At 49.0% G+C, this 19,508-nt stretch overlaps 5 protein-coding genes across 5 annotated transcripts; 2 read left to right on the top strand and 3 right to left on the bottom strand.

Moving 5' to 3' along the window:
* Positions 1 to 2,145: 2,145 nt before the first annotated feature.
* BO80DRAFT_424257 (DUF1996 domain-containing protein) lies at positions 2,146 to 4,418 on the bottom strand. The gene is made up of 3 exons (XM_025719239.1): positions 4,013 to 4,418; positions 3,798 to 3,954; positions 2,146 to 3,745 (listed from the first exon to the last, which is right to left on the bottom strand). Exons 1-3 carry the CDS (start codon positions 4,176 to 4,178, stop codon positions 2,548 to 2,550), a joined length of 1,521 nt encoding a protein of 506 aa, XP_025576211.1. The 5' UTR covers positions 4,179 to 4,418; the 3' UTR covers positions 2,146 to 2,547.
* Positions 4,419 to 8,379: 3,961 nt separating this feature from the next.
* On the bottom strand, positions 8,380 to 8,993 carry BO80DRAFT_45984 (uncharacterized protein). The gene has a single exon (XM_025722365.1). It carries the CDS (start codon positions 8,861 to 8,863, stop codon positions 8,534 to 8,536), a length of 330 nt encoding a protein of 109 aa, XP_025576210.1. The 5' UTR covers positions 8,864 to 8,993; the 3' UTR covers positions 8,380 to 8,533.
* A 250-nt stretch (positions 8,994 to 9,243) lies between these two features.
* BO80DRAFT_46028 (putative choline transport protein Ctr) lies at positions 9,244 to 11,373 on the top strand. The gene is made up of 3 exons (XM_025722383.1): positions 9,244 to 10,117; positions 10,196 to 11,133; positions 11,193 to 11,373. The coding sequence occupies exons 1-3, from the start codon at positions 9,624 to 9,626 to the stop codon at positions 11,315 to 11,317; spliced, it is 1,557 nt and encodes a 518-aa protein (XP_025576209.1). The 5' UTR covers positions 9,244 to 9,623; the 3' UTR covers positions 11,318 to 11,373.
* Positions 11,374 to 13,183: 1,810 nt separating this feature from the next.
* BO80DRAFT_424253 (amidase) lies at positions 13,184 to 15,724 on the bottom strand. Its single transcript, XM_025719238.1, has 6 exons — positions 15,123 to 15,724; positions 14,941 to 15,063; positions 14,702 to 14,854; positions 13,784 to 14,638; positions 13,657 to 13,723; positions 13,184 to 13,610 (listed from the first exon to the last, which is right to left on the bottom strand). Exons 1-6 carry the CDS (start codon positions 15,405 to 15,407, stop codon positions 13,471 to 13,473), a joined length of 1,623 nt encoding a protein of 540 aa, XP_025576208.1. The 5' UTR covers positions 15,408 to 15,724; the 3' UTR covers positions 13,184 to 13,470.
* A 1,264-nt stretch (positions 15,725 to 16,988) lies between these two features.
* On the top strand, positions 16,989 to 19,148 carry BO80DRAFT_45895 (Zn(II)2Cys6 transcription factor domain-containing protein). Its single transcript, XM_025722319.1, has 2 exons — positions 16,989 to 17,173; positions 17,231 to 19,148. The coding sequence occupies exons 1-2, from the start codon at positions 17,106 to 17,108 to the stop codon at positions 18,855 to 18,857; spliced, it is 1,695 nt and encodes a 564-aa protein (XP_025576207.1). The 5' UTR covers positions 16,989 to 17,105; the 3' UTR covers positions 18,858 to 19,148.
* The last annotated feature ends 360 nt before the right edge of the window (positions 19,149 to 19,508 follow it).

The following is a 19,508-nucleotide window of genomic DNA, read 5'->3' as shown; positions in this document are numbered from 1 at the left end:
CCATATTTCTTACCATTGCTGGGCTCATTCAGTATGAGTACGTGCTGATTTGAAGGGCTATTACCTCCGGCCGACCCATTCTGGAAGGATGATTGGAAGAGCAAGATAGGCAAAACTCCATCTTGGTTGAAACAGACAGAATGTCGTGTAACCTTTTGTCCATATCACGAAGTAAAGAGTGTCTCCTAGCTTGATCTATGGGATGGCATTATCAGCCTCACTTCATCCGATGCAGCCGCAAGCGAAGCCGAGTCGGTGGTCCTCACGGCATTTCAACCCCATAGTCCCCGGCACAACTGTTTTAAGCCGGGTCAATACCGGACCAGGATTGTAGGCGTCTCATCAAAGCTTACAAACAGGGAAGGAGAGTTCCAGGAATAGTGAACCTCTGGGTTACCGAAACCTACCAAGAAGTGGCAGCTTTGGTTCGGCAAAACCAAACCGGCATTGATAAGCGGTCCGACTCCCTAACGTCCGCCTCACTCGTGAGGATGGACACGAGGCAAGGATTCATTGTATTCCGAATCATGCGGGAATGGAAATTGTGTCTTCTATGACGTTCCGAGGGAAGAGCAACCTGCATAGTCTCATGAGTACCTCACGGTGCCTGTCTCGCCCCAACCTCCAGCGGTTCGACTCGATTACTACGTTTCACAATCATGTTCTAAGTCGTCTATAGCTAACTCACGACTAGCAATGATGCTGTCGAAGCAAGGCGTGTCCGTGCACGGTAATGGTGACTTTATATAGAAACATTCCCAACCACGTAGTATCAGGAGGTCGGGCCTGCTCCACTGTCATCGACTATCTGCTATCCCTAGCCGACCAGGCATATGATTGCCGTTCACATGCCTAAATATTCACACGGATAATATTAAACGAGGCACATTGGTCTATTGATCCATCCGACCGCCAGGGATAGTGGGTAGTGGAGCCAACGTGAGAGATTATGTATGCCAAGGGATATCATTACCTGATGGGGAGAGAAGATCGTGCTGGAAGACATCAATCGGTAACTATAACTAACTAATCCTATATTGGAGCTTAGTAAGTCCTCCCAAGAACAAAGGAAAGGGAGCAATCCCCTAAGAACCATGTCCAAAGCCCAAATCTAAACCAATCCAAGCCTCTACCTCAAAGCAGCTTCAAGCCCATCCTAGACTCTTCAACACCCCTAATACCTACCCTCAGTCACTACAAAGCAGAAAGCAGGAAGCAGGAAGCAGGAAGCACGAAGTAAGAGCCCACCCCCTAACTCCAGAGTTCTGACAGAAAACAAGTCCCCACGCTCGCCACCCCTGACTGATCGATCCCCACTAATCCCCGTAGATCCCCCAAATAGTTCCAGGACCATTACCCCGTAGACTAACCCCCCCAGCACGCATCAACAATGGACACTGATTTCCCAGTCAATGATTCATACACATGCCAATCTCATACCAAACAAAAGGTATAAATACCTCCTTCCTGCCTACCTCTACCTACCTTCCGTCTTCACAACACCTCAAGAACAAAAGTACGAAACCATCTTCAATCCCAAACAACAGCACCAACAAAACCGAAAATGAAATTCACCCTCCTTGCAACTCTCGCCTTCCTCGGCACTGCTATTGCCTCTCCGGCATTGAACCTCGCTGCTCGGGATGTATGTTACTCTAACCCCCATTTATCTCCTTTCTACACTCCACATGTCTATATTGGTACCAATGTTGAATACTGACGCAAAGAGAAGCAGCTCCCTGCAGGTGCGCCATGCACGAAGGATGGAAGTATGGGGAACTGTGCCAGTGGGTATTGTCTTGTAAGTCATGTTCTTTATCCCAATTTCTTCTATTGGTTGCTGCCGCGAGCCCTCAACTAGGGGAGAGTAGCGCAGGGTAGGGCTGTTTAGATGGATAAGGCTAATGTGTTTGTTATTTGTGAACTGTAGCAAGATGAGAATGCGAATTCGGGGACTTGTCAGTGAGTAGGGATCGATGGTTCATACCGGTTTAGGAGTTGGGGAGGTATATAGAGTGGAAGTGGAAGGGATGCGGAGTCTATGAGTTAGAATTGGGCGATTGTAAATATGCTGTAGAATTGGATGGAAATCAATGTATTATCGAACTAGAGTCTGATAGTTCAATATAGATATTGTTCAGGATCCTTGATTATACATGTAGTCTGGGAGGATACAGAGTAATCCCGCCATTGCATCTAACCCGTGGCGAGCATTGAAAGAACAGTCTTAAAAATGAGCATACTGAGATCAGCAGGTAATATTTGACACCATATCTGACAAAACACATTCCAGCTCTCATCAAGAGAAAAGCAAGGCAGTGCTCTGCAATTTCACCTGTTCCAGACAAGGAGCAGACAGTAATTATGTACACGATAAAGAGACAAGGTTACAAGTAGAACTGAAGAAATGGAACCGCGTGCTGAAGTAAATCCAAGTCAAGGGTTGAGCTTGGGATATTCCAGACCGTGAATAGACCGGACAAGGCGCCTTGGTTTTTCAGAGATAATCATCGTATCAATCGTCTGCTGTGTAGATATTTAGCCGGCTTATCTCCCATGAGCATGCCCGTGTCCATGACGCTTGTGGGCATGGTGGGAATGTCCATTGTGCTGTGCAGGGGGTTCGGTCGGTGTAGTCACAATCGTGGACAGGACTTTATTAATGGTGGAAGTCGAGGTTGAAAGGGTCTCCGGTTTCCCCGTTTCGGTCTGAACAGGTGCTCCGGTTTCGTCCGTGAGAACAGTGAACACTTGCTGGACATAAACTATCTTCTGAGTGAAGACACCTTCAACGTAAACGGTGGTGGGAGCCGGCACCCGTCTAGTTGTGGATGCTGAAGAAGCCGTCGAGGTTGAAAAGAGTGTCGTGGGAGCAGTCGAGGTCGAAAAAGTTGAAGGGGCGGCGGTCGTGACTCCGATATGAACATCCCCCACATTGACAGAGGCACCAATGGAGACACTGGGTTCTGGCACAGCTGGGGAGGTATGATGGCTTGAGCCGGTATACTTGACCGGGCTTGCATATGCAGGTCCATATTGGATGGCAATGTTATTCGGAAGACCGCCCTTGTGGAGATATACATTCTCATCTGCCAGCTCATCTGGTACTGAGAAGTTACACTGGCCCTGTTCCGAGTCGCTTTGGAGGTCAAATATGGGGCAGTCTTCCACCCGGCCAGACAGGTTGGTGCATTCGTTCACTGCGCGTTGAAGGAAGCCGGTTTGCCAGCCGTACATGAAGTCCCCATGATAGCCGTACCCAGTCGGGTCGCCGTTTGCGAGAACAAAAGTGCCTCTTTTATTCTTGAACGCGTAGGTGTCCCAGATGGTCTCATAGAAAAGCGACACAAGACGGGTCTCGAAGCCTTCCGGACAATCTCCGTCCATGACCAGCGATGGGTAAGCCACATGCGACCTATGATCCTCCGAGTCAACGTCCTTGCCATTCCAGCAAGAAGGGAACATTAGTTCAAATCGAACACCGTCAGTACAATGCTCGTCCATGAAGGTCTTGCTCGGCAGGAAATGGCGGCCCAGCGATGGTTCAGCGGCTTGGTTGTAGTTCAGGCAGTTGAAGCCAAGGGCCTTTTGGCGAAGCGCAGACTGCGATGATTGATTTCCCGACCATTCGGACTTCGGAGGGTCGGGAACTGGCCAAGGGAAGTTGCGTAGAAACGGATCGCCGGCAATCATACGAAAGTTCTCGGGGAAAGCGGTCACATTCTCCCCGTTCAGGAAATAGTAGCTGAGGGCATTGGTCAGCAACCGACAGCGTTCAAGAAAGTCTGGCCACTCACGCAAGCATGCCGCCTACTTCATTTACCAGCTCCGCATCACCGTTCTCATGCATGAAATACAGTGCGGGGACCCAGTATGCGGACTTGTCTTGGGTTACCCCGCATGATGTGCAATTCGCTTTTTTGAGGCTTGTCTCGGTGGCCGACATGGAAAAGCCTATTCATCCAGGTTTAGCGAGGATATCACGATGCGGAAACAGTATCATTGGACGAACCTCCTGATCCATGAACCACATGGACGTGGTCTGATGGTTTCCCCGGGGCCATCAACGGATCAATCCGGGCCACTCCGCTTCGTCCACGACAAGGAAGACGCCAAAAGGCATCTGAAACGCTAGAGAGAGCAGCCAAACAGGCCACGAGAATGACATTTCGGCGCATGATCGAGAGTGGGTGTTCGAAAAATGAGTGACAGATATAAGTAAACGAGCGAGACCGAGTTTCCGGTTTAATGAGCGAATGTGTCAACTACACGCGTCGCCAGGAGCATAAGTACAGACACAAAGCCATCAAATGTAATGGACAAGATCAAATCTAAAGGAGTGTAGAGAATTGGAAGAAAAGCAACTGTGACTAGGCCATCAGTGTTACTCAGTAACAGTGAAAGCGAGTGCAAACGCGGGTGCCAGGCATAGTATAAAAACGGCAAGAACCACAACAATGACAAAGCAATCTGGAATAGTTCTGATTAACTCTGGAACGGGCACCAGCTGATACAGGGCGCTAGTCCATTCAACCTCCAAGGTCGTGGTTCACGTAAGTGGCTGAGGTGAAGGCAGGGGGATCCCTTGCATACCAAGTCCGGTGGCTTGCTCTTCACTCGCCACCAGCCTGCGCGTGGATACACCTTAAGGCGAACGTCGATACAAAGAAAATACACAAAACTGGGCTAGATTTGGTAGGGAAGCGAAGAAGCGATAACAACTCACATTCTCTTCCTTGAAAAGACAAAGGGTGCCGGTGGTCGATCAATGCCTGTCTTGCTGATGGGTTGGAATGGGTCTGATGCCGGGAATCTAGGGTCTCTTTTCAGCTCTCGGCTACATAACTCATGCCTTTGTCGCAGATAGTGAAGTAGAGGAACCAACGAGAACCATACATTGAGGCAACTGAAAGAGTAATGATAATTAGTTGAACCAAAGATCAAAAGAAGTATAAAAGAGCAGGGAGTGTAAGTAGTCGGGATTATATCTCTCTTTTCAAAAGGAGTGGAAGGACGTCAATGTCGTCTCAAGGCCCGGAGGCAGCAAACAATGAGGGGGAGTGGCAAGAAACGAGTCAGGAGAGAACACCCAAGTGGCAGGAGGGGTAAGAGATACGGAGTACATTATAAAGGAATTAATTTGCCTATCAGGAGGGTAAGCAATTTAAGCGGGTAGTACACACACCAACCAGGTCAGACAATGACAATGGGGCGATTTTTTCCAGGAGTTGCACTTCTCGCCTGCTAGACACAGATTCCAGCGGCCATTGGTTTTTCGTTACCATCTTCATGGTTGGCGGAATAGAAATCTAGTGAATCAACAGACCTGAACTCTCTATGATTAGGGATATGAAAGGGCCCACAGATATGTGGTACCAAACCATGGAGTCCTGGGTCGCACAATCGCATCTGCTGTCCTGACCCATGCATGATAGCGCCGATCGGGCCCATGAGCTGCAAGACGAACCCATGCAGCGATGCGCAGCATCTAGCGCTGTTTCTATTTTCTTCCCATCACACCGATCGAAGAAGATCAGTTTAGAATCACAGGGTCATCTGCAGCCCAGTGAACGGTGTCTCAGGCATTTTATGTGACAAAGGAAAGCCACTGGTAGACCTAAGCGAAGGGCTTCATTTCCTTAGGACCAGCCAAGAAAGGCAGTGCCTCGACATCCACTAATCACAACCAATCCTTCAGTGACCCTGTTTCACTCGGAGTTATGATAGCAGTTCGTTGGGTGTGGTTAGTGCATCCTTGGGGGCGTCATTGCCAGCAGCCTTATCCTATAGAAGATGCAGATCTGCGCCCCAACATGATGGTGTGAACGACCTTGAAACAAGTGTTTGGGCATAGTGTGGAGGGACAGCCCCTCGGGTCAGGAAGCTGGAACATGGAAGAAGCCAGGGAAAAGGGACCGAGTCGCCGGGTGTTCCTGGCTAGTCAGCCGCTAGGGAGGCTGGCCGGGGCCTAGCGTGTCTTTGTTCCGCCGGTCGCAGGATGCAGGATGCAGCATGCCGATTGCAGATCAAATGCATTATTATTGTTACTTATAAGTTATAAGACGTGATAGTGCATGTCTTCAAGGTACTGCTACTCAGGTAGCTTGGACATCTGTTGGAGATAGTCGCGCAGATGGTGGTCTCTGCTTCAAGTGCTCAGTGTTGGAAGAGAAAACGCACATGGCCGGTTCAAGGTATTGACTGTACCATGGTTTCTGTTCTGAGGAAGAATTATCCTGATGGGAAGAACATATAAATAAAGATGATATTCAGAACATGATTTGACATTTGTACGTGAAGGTGACTGAAAAGGAAAATTGAGCGGGTGGTCTAAGGCCGAGCCAGCAACATATAACTATTCTATCCGGGACAGACAAGTCTCGTCATGTGACATCAGTTTCAGGAAGCTGTCCAGATGACAATCAAATGTTCGGGAAATGAACGGGTTCAATTAATTGTCGGACAGTATTACGGTTTGCTCCAACAGAAGGAAGATAGATTGTTGGTTTTCACACGCCTTTAATCAAGAATCCCCAATTGAAGCCGAGGTTCTTTATCTGGTCTACATATCTTTGTCCTATCAAGATAGAACAGATCTAGATTGCGGCCAACTCATGTAGCACGATATAACCCGATAAGAATGATAGCATGATATCTACAATAATAATCGTTTCTATCTGTTCGATTGATTGTGATGATAATCCTGCATTATCGGTACGGAAAGCCCCAAAGATAGTTCCAAGGTGCGTTGTCAATGTTTCTCCTCCATGAGCGGACCATCAGAGCCGGACCATTGCACTGTGCATTAGTGTATACTGACCATCATCCCGGTTTCATACGGCCTGGATGGTTGATAGGGAAGTTTGTAGCAATAAAATAGCGAACCGGTTCCCTTGTGATGTAGGACCTGCGAAAGATTCCCCATGATTATTATGTAAATATTATAATCAATTGGCACCACTTCAGTCAGTCTGGGCCCAGGAATCATGATCCGATTCGAGTTTCTTGTGAGATGTCAGCACTCAGCAGATTAACATTCCTCTCAAATCTCAACAAAAACCCCAGCTGTCATCCCCGGGAGTGGGCCACAAGACAGTTGAGAATATTACGAGAGACTACTATCAATTAATTGCCGCTACGGACCACTACAACCGGCAAACCTTCCCCCCGGAAAGAGGATCCATTTCCTGGCTGCCATGAAGCCCATTTGAATTTCGAACACACACTGCTGGATCGATGGAGGGGTGCAGACTTACTGCATTTGGTCATGAGGCATGCCGCGAAATCATTCTTATCTACGCGCTATCCCCCAGGCGGGAAAGGAATCCTTCGGCCCCAGCTTTGTGGCGGAGACTACCTAAGACTAAGAGAATAAAGAGACGCCGGGTGGTGACCGAGTAAGTCGGCCACGATTGGCCTCGAGAAAACGATGATCCGTTGCGATGGGACAAGTCGGAAACTGCTGGATGGACGCTTCGGAACAACGGAGCGATGTGCATGATAATTCAAGCCGCTTGGTTGAAACACAGCTAAGCGGTCGGGCGTCGTGGCTCGTGACATCGGAGTGCTTCGTAGGCCACCGCGGATGCAGAGCAAGGATCGTCGGCTAAAGGTAAAACGGGCAGCGGAAACTTAATGGTGTGGCCTGCTCGGATGGGTAATGATTGCTGGCCCCTAAGAAGGAAAGTTGACGATACGAGGGTCTTAAGGCGGCTTTAGCTGCGGGAACATTCCGTGGCGCAGTCTCTGATTTCTCGCATGCGCCTGCTCGTTTTCCTTGGGCAGCTGCTATGTAGAAGTCCCCTGCAGAGTCGATAATAGATATGGATCGCAAAGTACGAAGTTACTGCGCAGCATCAAGTACGAGAAGGCTGAAGCACACTTGCCGGTTATCGGCCGGATCCGGCACTGATCTAGCCCGGTGAATTCTCTTAGTCAAATGTTTCTCCTCTCGTGGTCGTGAGACCTCTGCTTGCGAATGAGAGGCTCCGGTTGAGATGAGATCCACTGCGCGGTGGCTCCCCAATGCGGGTTTGGGCTAAGCCAATCGAGTTAACCTCCCAAGTAGCGAGGGGCCGTGGTCTCGTCGAAGCTGGGCCGCTGGAGAAAGTTCGGATGAGAGTCGACAAGTTCTCAATAACCAGAGAGAATACGGGTGTATGCTTTCCTAATGAACCCCAGGTTTCTTGGAAGATGGCTACTTGGCAAGGGAGTATGATATCATGAGAATGAAGGGCCCTGCAGGTTATGCGGGCTAGACTTGTGCTCCCTGTCGAGAAACTTTTTGAGCTCGGCCCGGTCCTGGCAGAAGACCGCGAAGGGGCAAAATGGCTCCGACCGGCCTAAGGACCGCACTCAACGGACGGTATGACGATTGCAAAGATTCTAAGAGAACGAAAAGGAATAAGTACGCAGCTCCGTAAGCGGAACTGCCTTCCACCGGTGCACACGCACAGAAAGGTGTGACTTGAAGCTGCCGTGCCTACTGCCTAGGGAGTTAAAAATCTGTCGTCGGAACCCAAACCCACCAACTTCACCAAGTGGGGAGCCGCCACTCCCTGCAGCCAAGATCAGCCAACGATAGCGCTCGGTGGTCTCCGGTACCAGAGCCCCATTGTGCTTCCACCAACGGCAGCACCAGCGCCACACGAGCCTTCCGGCCAGGGGACACTACTGTGCCTGTCGGCCTCGATGTGTTGGTTGTTGAGCGCTCTACCTTAATTTCCCAGCCGGATAGACCCTCTGATGACGATACCAGGCGGACGAAAGCGAATCGGATCCGTGAGATTCGGCTGCATCTGCACCACCCATGTCGGTTGTGGTTAGCCCGGCTGCTGGAGTGGCAGAAGACGGGGAGCGTCATCGAAGCAAGCAGGATATGGGGAACCCTTCCGTCGTTAAGACTGGTGGGGACGCCGTAGGAGGCTTGATTCGAAGGTGAAGGAGGGCGAAAAAGAAAAAGAAAAAGCGCTTTCTCGATCTTAAATACTCACACCTATCCCAAACCAGGTCTCACATCATATCTTCAAACTCTCTCTCTTCCTACTTTTCACCTCTCACCCCCTCTCCTCTCCTCCTCTTTCCTCTACTAGTGTCCTTCTCTGCGAGCATCGTGGTGAAGGTCTAGTGCTCACTTGTTCTCCGCGTTGGCTGTCGTGTCCCACACCAACCCGCCTTTGTTGATAGCTGAAAGCACACGCAACGAAACACAGATTGACTTCTGTAATCCCGATCGCCCCGGGCGTTTTGTATCCTTGTATCGCCGTATCGCCGGGTACAGCCTCTCAGCCCTCTTGCGACAGTTGATCTGCCCTCCTCGCAACTCCGACGACAGTTTGCGACACCCATCTGCGACATTAAACCGGCAACCCGAGTGCCAATCGCAGCCACTTTGTCCCGCAGCAGCACCGAATCGCTTCCGCCGAGTGTTTTGAGAACACAATAAGCCCTTATGCAGCAGTGGTCTTAATCGAACCGATCTAGACCTCTCTAGGACCTCCAACGCGATCACCTTGCAACACGGCAGTCCGGACCAGCGACTTTCGATTGCCCTTTGCGCCATATTCCTCCGCCATAACGGCTGTTATTTTTGACGCTGACCCTTGCCACAATTGTCTGGAACAATGAGTGGTCTCGATATAGAAAAGAAGGCGAGCGTGAACCACGCGTCGTCCAGCGAGAACGTCTCTGGATCTGAAGATGCAGACGGACTCAGGCTAGCTGAGATGGGCTACACGCAGGATTTGCAGCGCAATTTCTCCCTGCTCTCTCTGGTTGGAATTGCGTTTTGCATGTCCAACTCGTGGTTCGGTATCTCGGCGTCCTTGATCACCGGTATCAGCTCTGGCGGTACGGTCCTCATCATCTACGGCTTGTTCTGGATCACCTTCATCTCGACTTGTGTTGCTGCCTCACTTTCGGAACTGGCTAGTTCCATGCCCAACTCTGGTGGTCAGTATTTCTGGGCGAACGAACTTGCTCCGAAGAAGTATGCTCGCTTTTGGTCTTACCTTACTGGCTGGTTCGGATATGCGGGTGCCATTTTCGCCAGTGCCAGTGTTGTCCTCAGTCTCGGGTCCGGTGTTGTGGGAATGTGGCAGCTTGGCCATCCATCATTGTATGCTTTCATGATCCCATCCTTGCTACCAGAATGAAGTGGCCTGCTCTATGTGTGCAATGCTGACACCAACCACAGTGTTCCCCAACCCTGGCATACCGTAGTGGCATACCAACTTATCAACTTCTTTTGCTACCTCTTCAATTGCTGGGGTAAATTCTTGCCCGCTGTCGCCAAGGCCACGCTGTATATCTCCTTGCTCTCGTTCTTGGTCATTCTGATCGTTGTCCCGGCTTGTGCCAATCCGCATGCAAGCGGGTCTTTCGTGTTTGGGCACTTTGCTAACGCCACCGGTTGGAAGTCGGATGGAATTGCATTTATTGTCGGTTTGATCAACCCGAACTGGATCTTCGCCTGCTTGGACTCCGCCACCCATCTTGCTGAAGAGGTGCCACAACCCGAGAAAAACATTCCCATTGCTATCATGACAACAGTTGGCCTTGGATTTGTTACCGCATGGTTCTATTGTGTTGCCATGTTCTTCAGCATCAATGACCTCGATGCACTCTTGGACTCCGCTACCGGAGTCCCCATTTTGGAACTTTACTACCAGGCCCTGAGGAATAGGGCCGGCGCTATCGTTCTGGAAACTCTCTTGGTGGTGACAGGCATGGGTTGCCTTATTGCTTGCCACACTTGGCAGTCACGTCTTGCTTGGGCTTTCGCTCGCGACCGCGGTATGCCTGGACATCAGTGGCTCTCACAGGTCAACAAGAAGCTGGATGTGCCGATTGCCGCCCACTCCGCAAGCTGTTTCGTTGTTGCTGTGCTTGGCTTGCTCTACCTCGGATCCTCCACTGCGTTCAACAGTATGGTGACAGCATGTATCTCTCTGCTGTACATCTCATACTCGATTCCCGTTATCTGTCTCTTGTACCGTGGCCGTGACAACATCAAGCATGGTCCTTTCTGGCTGGGTAAATGGGGACTTGTGGCAAACTATGTCACCCTAGCCTGGACTCTCTTCTGCCTCGTCATGTACTCATTCCCTTCGAGCATGCCAGTCACAACAGGCAGTAAGTTTTCCCTGACCCTGGACCCCTCAAGTAGCCTTTTGGACTAACCTGGTTGGCAGATATGAACTATGTCTCGGCCGTTTATGGTGTCATTGTCTTCATTGTCCTGTGTGACTGGTTTGCTCGAGGCAGACGTTCGTTCAGAGGCAGCGTGAGTTGTGTGGAAGGAGAGACTACCGAGTAGAGCGAGGCTGGATCATCACATACTCTTTTCCTCCTTGTGTCTGAGTGCTTGGACGAGAAGACTCATTCACAGATTATGACACCGACCGGGATCCCAGCGAGTCTCGGATCTTCATGACTTAAAGACAAAACAAAAAGAAAAATCTGTATATAGACGATACCCTGGTGATATAGAGTCAATATGGACGAATGAAAAAAATTCAATAAGTCTAGACTTTCCAGTCGTTAGCTCGCATATAACCGGGTTTGATGAGAATGCGACGGATAGGTGAAATCCTCAGAAAAAAGAGGAATACGCACACGAGGCCATCGCGTCGCATGGGCAATCCCACAATTGTTTAGGGAGGTGCGAAAATCAAAGGGGAGGAGCAAAACTGAGCATCCCATGTGACCACCACAAACGTAGCTAGACCGTTTTTGGCCGGGGCTGTCGTCTCCCCAGAACATTCTAGGCCGCTCTATTTACTCCATGCCCAACGCCCATGACAAAGCTCGAGCGCCATTTTCCACTGTGGCTTGCGATAGCACAGTTTCTCTTACCCTCACAATTGCGATTTGTGTGACTCGAGGGCAAATCTTGTGTTGTCGGAGCGAGCTGGTCTAAACACGCGTTTGTTAGCTATACAAGTACGTAATGGCTGGGGTTGTTGATAGCCGAGTCAAACTTAAATGCAATTTTATAGTGAATTAGTCAATGGATGGTATGGGGGATAGTTATTCTGTCTCAAAGCTGCAAGCCACTTCTTGAGGGCAAAGCTAGCATGTTCCTCCTTTCATCTTTTAGCTTGCCTCTTTCAGTTGTTAGATCTTCTTAAATGCCCCGTCCATCGCCCCATGGAGTCGAGCAGGTCATAACCGTACTGGTGTAGCCTTTTCTAGAGTTTGGAAATATCTAATTCGAGATTGTATCGCGGTGCTTGGAGTATCTTCCTCTGCTCTTCCTTTGAGAATTTTGATCATGATAGTGACGACCACATAAGCTTTCAGTAATTCCGTGATCTCGTTGGGGCTGAATGCTCCTGGGTTGGTCTTCGCTTTACTAGTCAATGTAACAGGGACTATTCCAGTTTCACATGTGGTTATAGATACCGGTCTCATTGTTCCCTGCAAGCAGAAGCTCTCCTGGAAGAAGGCTAGGCAGAATACTCCCGGACCGAGGAGTCATGAGCAACCATAGGACTTGTATTAGGCTTTGACAACCCACATTCGGAACATCAACGATCTTTTCATACCGAGAAAGATTGATAATCACATTCTTTCAATGCAAATTGGCAATGGTCGGATTGTGAACTCGAGGAAGAAGCACATTCGGATAATGTCGTAAGATCTGCTGTAGAAATTCCTCATCAACACGGAGCAAATTTGTTGTTCGCATGCTTGCGAAAGACAAGTGAATCGAGTCCAGTCAATGTGCCAGAGACTTCTTTTTTTTTTCCCCTGCGCTGTTAATTCCCCCCTCTCCATACTCAGCTCCTCTCATGCATCTCAATTCGAGCTCAGATTTACCTCCAAGAGGTAAGGCATGATGCATCATGACCGTTCATCAACCCCAATAATAGTCACTTAATACAACCTTCCTGGCATTCTTATCACCCCAGATTCATAGATAAATGCTGTATGGGCACTATGGAAACAGCTGAGAGGCAGACCTTGGTCAAGACGTCCGAAAGATTTGCAGAATCGTAAGGCGTTTTATATCTGGGCACATTGTCAACGCAGCAAAGCTATGGAAAGGTCACCCGATACAACCTATTATAGCTGCGGTATCAATGGAGGGATACATTCGACAGTAAAAATTCAATTTCTCGAAGAAGTCCGAGAGTTTCCCGGTTACGCTGCCGGTATGCTAGGAGAAATAAAAAAGACAGTCAAAGCTTGTGGTGGTGCCTTTCAAGATCCTATATCCGCCGAGCACATTGGGATGAATGAGTAATGCTCACGATCACATACGATTTGGATTACCCAAGGGAAAACAGGAAACGCGGCTTGACAGTTTCAGGAGTTGCATTCAGTATGGTCCACCGAGCAAATATTGTTATAGTTTGGGGTTTGCTCTTTATATATAATCCGGAGTTGATGTTTTCATACAGCGGCAACGAGCATCCTGGTTACAAGCCAAATATAGACAAACGGAGGGAAAAAAACATTGACATGTTATAGCACCGACTTGAAAGTCAAATGATCCCGAAGGATTTTATCAATAACTTCAGTAGCCATAAGTACTTCTTCGTCTTGAAATTTCCACCCAACAATCTGAATAGCAGTAGGTGCTCCATGTACTACATCTGCATCATCTGTAACACAGTTAGTGGTTAGTCCATACAGTCAAAGAGCACTTACAGCCGTCACATATTTCCGAATCCAGTGATTTATCAGCCTTAAGATAGGGAATGATACTCGCAGGAAACTAAGTACTCCGTGTCAGCAACATAGACAGAGTCAAAGTAGCTTCGCTTTTAGCTCTCACATTCAGCAAATTCCAGATGACAGTATATACCGGCGGTCCATATGTATCATGTGGACCTGCAGTTGAATAATGACCAGGACACATGAGAACATCCAATTTGTAATGCCTCCAAACTTCAGCCATCTTTTCCCGGTACGCGATCAGCGAACTATTAGCATCCCAGACATCGTCTAACGTGAATGTGGGATCTTGTACTCCAGCCAGAGTAGCGGGAGAGGTGTACTCCAACGCTTTAATTGGTTGCTCATCGCCTTCCAGAACATGCTGTAGGAGGGTTTGTTTGCCATCAAAGAGGAAGTATCGTGCTGCTAGTTTCAACCCATCATGAAAAGAGGGGGCATTAGTCACTAGATGTACAGCGTGACCGGCTGCCTCGAGTGCAGCGTGGGCTGATTTGAGAGCCCGTTTCACCGGAGGGGATAGTGGAAAATCCTTATCTCCCATATAGACTCCGATGCTCAGTCTCTTCTTTGGAGACACATGCCGCCACCCAATTCCAAGAGCAGTAGGATCGAGGCGCCATGGCTCTGAGGAGAGGACCGTTCGACAGAAAAATGTTAAGTCCGATGCATTATTTGCGAGTGGCCCGACTGCTGAAACAAAGCCGGGGGTTCCTGGCCTGTCTCCCAGTTCGACCTTACCGTGTGGCATTCGGTCTGCAGTAGGTTTAAAACCATACGTGCCGTTACAGAGAGATGGTGCGCGAATGGAACCTCCGATGTCTGTACCTACCCCTAAGATGGAGCCTCGTAAGGCCACCAGGGCGCCTTCGCCCCCACTGCTACCACCCGCGCCGAGGCTGAGTTTGTGAGGGTTCAGAGTTCGGCCAAAAACATTGTTGACGCTGTCTAGAGTCTTGATGGAAGATGAAAAGATCAGCGTGGAGTCGAGGAATTAAGAGAACAATAAGCCTCATACCAGCAATGTCTGCGGAATATTAGTCTTGAGGTACAATATCGCGCCATTTGCGAGGAGTATATCAACGAGGGGCGAGTTCTCCGCAGCAAGTGGCTTCTTCAGAAAAGACACAAAGCCAATTGTAGTTGCTTGTCCTTTGACGTTGAAGCTGTCCTGTGTATCAAGGACCACAGTGTTAGTAAGGACAATGACCATCGCTCCATATCCTCATCATCTGCGATTGAAACAGGTAGTCTAACCTTTACACTGATGGGGAGGCCGTGGAATGGCCCAAAGGGCCTATTGTATTTATTCAGGTAGTAATCAAGAAACCTTGCTCTCTCAAATGCTTCTGCGAAGAATATCTCAGTGGCGCAGTTGGTCTAGTCGAACGTGTCAGCCGACGATTTTACTACGGGATGCGAGGGATAAGCAAGCATACCAACTGTTGTGCGATCGCAGCTCTCTTGCAAAAGGATTTGCAGACTTGGAGAGAAGTCAATCTGCCTTCGATGATATCACGGTGAAGGTTCTGGGCGTCATAGGACTCTGTAATTCTGATCTCCTCCTTTGTCAACAAGCGATGTTTCCTTAGGATATCAAATGCACTTAGGTCGGTGTTCTCATTGATTTGAGTCAGAATGTTCTCTGAAAGTATCCAGTCCGGAGGGATTCTGGATGCGCGATCCTTGAGCTTGTCAGCGATGAGAGTCTCCCAGCCGGTCATGTTGCAGAACACATCGATGATCTCGTCTCCTAGCTATAACGAAAGGGATAACGAAGGGCGACAGAGCTTGTAGTATCAAATTTAAGGAAAATACATAAGATAAGACCGCTTGGTGGGGGCCCGTTTCTGCTTGTTTCTAGCGGGGTTAATCTACCACATGGCGAGCTAGGTGAAGCCGTCGAATTCATCCGACGCCATATAACAGGGATATTATGACCGTCATTCATAAGGCAATCGGATGATGTGGTCAAGGCAAACCATTGGAAATTGAGGGCTGAGGTTAAGGGAACACTCTGACAACCAGACCGTTGCCTCGACTTGCCTGCAGTCATTCCACCCCATTAACTGATTTATCTGTTGGTTTTTTCCGAGACCTCTCCGATGCGAAGCCGTGGCTATGCCAGCCACCATAACCAGAGAGGTAGTCTAGCGTCCAAGCTAAATGGCTAGCAGGATCAAACTAGTCACGCCATCAGTTATCGGAAGCCAATGATTGCTTGACGGCACAAGATATTCACCCGACATGCTGGCCCATTCATGCATCTGCCCGACACGTGAGCCGTGTCCCCGGCAAACCTCGGCTCCGATTTCATTAGACACAATAAGTCCGGTTTGTCTATGTTGGTATGTACCACTCGACGAATCATAGCAGGAGTATGCGAAAATAGTATAGCGAACTATTCTGACTCGAGACCAATACCCAAACCGCCCATCATTCTGTAGTTATAATCAGTCTCAGGATTACCCAGGCTCGATAGAGAAGCATGATTTGGAACACTTACGTCTCGGTTTAATGATGACCAGCTACCTCAGTCTCATCGATTATTTCCAGAGGCTCGTCTAATTCCATCTCAGTAAGCACATTAGTCGCTGCACTCAGACAGCGACCTGAGCTTTCCAGGCAAGAAGTCACAACCAATAGAGTTCTATGCGGCGACGCCAGCTTCAAGCTTAAAATGGGTCCGGAAAGCATTGACTTTTGTTGTTGTTTCAAGGTTTAAGGCAAACAGATTTTACTCGACCTGCAGTGCACCTTGGTAATCAAATGAATAACCATGGGCATGGCGTCGGGTTGCAGCTACAGGCTTCTTGGAAACATCGAGATAATGGGAAGATGCCCCGAGCAAGAATGATAGAGTAAGCCCTAGACTCAAGTAAGACCCCGTCAAAGATGCATTGATGAGGTGGACTAGATGCCGATCACCGAAGCTGCTCCTGGCGACCTTCATATAGCCCACTAGTTCGGTTAGCTGAATTCCCGATTGTGACATAACTCGGCGCCTGTTAGTCCTAGCCATCGTCGATATCTTGGGAAAAGCGCTCATGATTTCCCACAGCTGGGGACTCTTCGCATGGATTTAAACTGGACATCATGTTGAGATGAAGGATAAGAAGAGCCCGTGGAACGGGATGGACCGGTCGGACAAAGGAATGGAACAGATTCCAGTACAAGTGGGCCCGCATCAACCAATCCGAATGCTTAGTTTACGAGCGGGCCAATGGCAAGAAGGGCCGCCTGACCAGCCTTCAGGCAGCTGTCTCTGCAGCAATCTCACCTGCATCATCCTGTGGTCGCCTTCCATCTTCCTTTCAGGGGGTTGACCCTCACTAGTCATCGTGTATGGCGGAATCAGATAAGTATAAGTAGATGACCCCGGGAATAAGTTCGGCTCGGGGCATCGAAAAGCAAATATTGAAATGGAGCCCGGCCAGAAGAAGCGTCGCGCAAGCAAACCTAAATGCAAGACAGGCTGTCGGACGTGCAAGTGAGTGTGATGGTTGCCTTCTTTCACTAAATATTCGTGCGCTTACCCCTCTACAAGGATCCGTCGGGTGAAATGCGACGAGGGTCGACCAGCATGTAGCCGATGTGTGTCAACCGGCCGAGTTTGCGATGGCTATGGGATCTGGGGTGGGGGAGGAACTACTTCGTCTGGCAATCGTGCAACCGTACCGAAGGTGTGCCAGAATGCGCTGTCTTGTTATAATGCGCCAGTGCCAATTGTTCATGCCACATCCACTGAGAGAGTATGCGTAGACTGGTTCATTCAGCGCACCATCTCCAAGATCGCAGGAGTTTTTTCATCCGACTTCTGGAACAGGCTAGTCGTCCAGGCGATATCCCAAGAGCCAGCAGTGCGACATGCGGCATTGGCATTGGCATCGGCTCACCGATATGGGGCACACAAAGATGACCCGGCGTGTACACTGGAAGATCACCTAGAAGAATGTGAGAAGTTCACTCTCCAGCACTACAACAAAGCAATCAGTTGCCTCCATGCCGAATTCAAGCGCAGTAATAAGCTGAATCAGAGTATGAATGTTGCCCTGATTACTTGCATGTTATTTGTGACCCTTGAAATGATGCGAGGTCAATTCACAACAAGTCAGACTCATCTACAGCATGGGCTAAGGCTGCTGAAAGAACTTCAGACCCTGTCGGGCACCTCTAGAAGTGAGAGTATCTTGATAAGGACTTTATCACGAACAGTCGAAGATGATATCATTCAAGTCTTCAGCAGACTCGCAGTACAGTCTGCTCTGCTTGGACACGGGATGCAACATTCGAACCTTGACTATGAAATTCAACCACGTCACTTACCTTACAAATTCCAGTCAATTGAGCAAGCGAGACAATATCTGGATGTCCTTCTTGCGAGGACACAATCACTAGTGGAGATGGGTCGCCAGATAGAAATTGGCATGTACGTTGAGCCTCAGAGTTATGAAGAGCTTCTCGAATCTCAGTGGCGCATGGAAAAGGAATTGACGATTTGGCTTGATGTCTACAAGCTATTTCTTGGTGAAGCTCGATCGCATGATTTGACCCAAACTATATTGGCTGAGAAGTTACTTATGATGTACCATACTATGGCCCTGATCATGGTTACGACCTGCATTCCATGGGATGATGAAACCGCATTCGACCTACAAACCGACAGGTTTTTGTCGATTATTCACGAAGCAATCAGTATCTGTCAGGCCATCAAAGATGTGTACCCGGATTCTTTCACCGGCAGTACGCCTCTCGGTTGTCCCCTGGGCATGGCATTTACAATGGACATCGGCTTCATCCAACCGCTTTATTATACCGCGCTTAAATGCAGAGTGCCACGAATTCGACGCCACGCAATTAAATTGCTTCGATTAGCTCCTCACCGTGAAGGCATATGGAATGGCATTCGCACCGCCAAGATCGCCGAAGAGGTAATAGCAAAAGAGGAACGAAACATTGTTGAGGGCCTTGCATGCGAGGATGGCTTTGATATACTCAGCCTGCCACAGGTGGGAGATGCGATATCGGTATTGCCTTACCTGTGCCGGATCTCAGACGTCCGTGTTGAATTGCCCGATGAAACCACAGGCGAGGTCACTGTGACTTTTTGGCAGACTGAAGACGGCAACAGCTGGAAGGTGTGTGAGAAAGTGTTCCCTGAGGAAGATTCATGAGCCATCTGTAGCAGAGCTTTGAATGGATATGGGTCCTCATTCTCGGAACTATCTTACGAAGATGTCGCTACAATTCTCGTCACTCGTCAAACAACTGAACGAACCGGACGCTCAACCACGTCGACAGAACATGCCAGTATGCGATCGCATTTTCAGTGACTAACTCCCATGGACAGATCTGGGAGCTTCTATACTACTTACTATCTTTCATGTCCCAGACTAATTATGACATCATGAAAGGGTCATCTTAGCCAATCAGATCCACTGTTATAATATCTTACCGATTATTGACAAAGACACTATGGGGGCCTCACGGCCTCTCCAGCACCTGGAATACGATTACGGTAGTGCAAAATTCAAAATATGGAATCTAACAGCAAGTCTAAATCCGACGAATCTTACACCATGCTCAGTCAATGATTTGCAACCGCCAAAGGGCACACCCGCAACCACGGCTAGACCCCTTAGTCAGTCTTACCCCATGCTTACGGATCCCCGCCCCGCCCGAACCGATCCCGTATTCCGTCCGGGAGTATAAAGTCGATCTTCGATCTAGACAAACGATGAAAGAGTCCCCTTAGAATGCAGATTCCAACACCATCCTACAACCTTCTATTCCTCCTTCCTCTCATCATTCTTCTCATCAAAACA

Source organism: Aspergillus ibericus, assembly GCF_003184845.1.
Source record: "Aspergillus ibericus CBS 121593 unplaced genomic scaffold BO80scaffold_15, whole genome shotgun sequence".
NCBI lineage: Eukaryota > Fungi > Ascomycota > Eurotiomycetes > Eurotiales > Aspergillaceae > Aspergillus > Aspergillus ibericus.
This window is presented reverse-complemented; position numbering and strand designations above follow the sequence as displayed.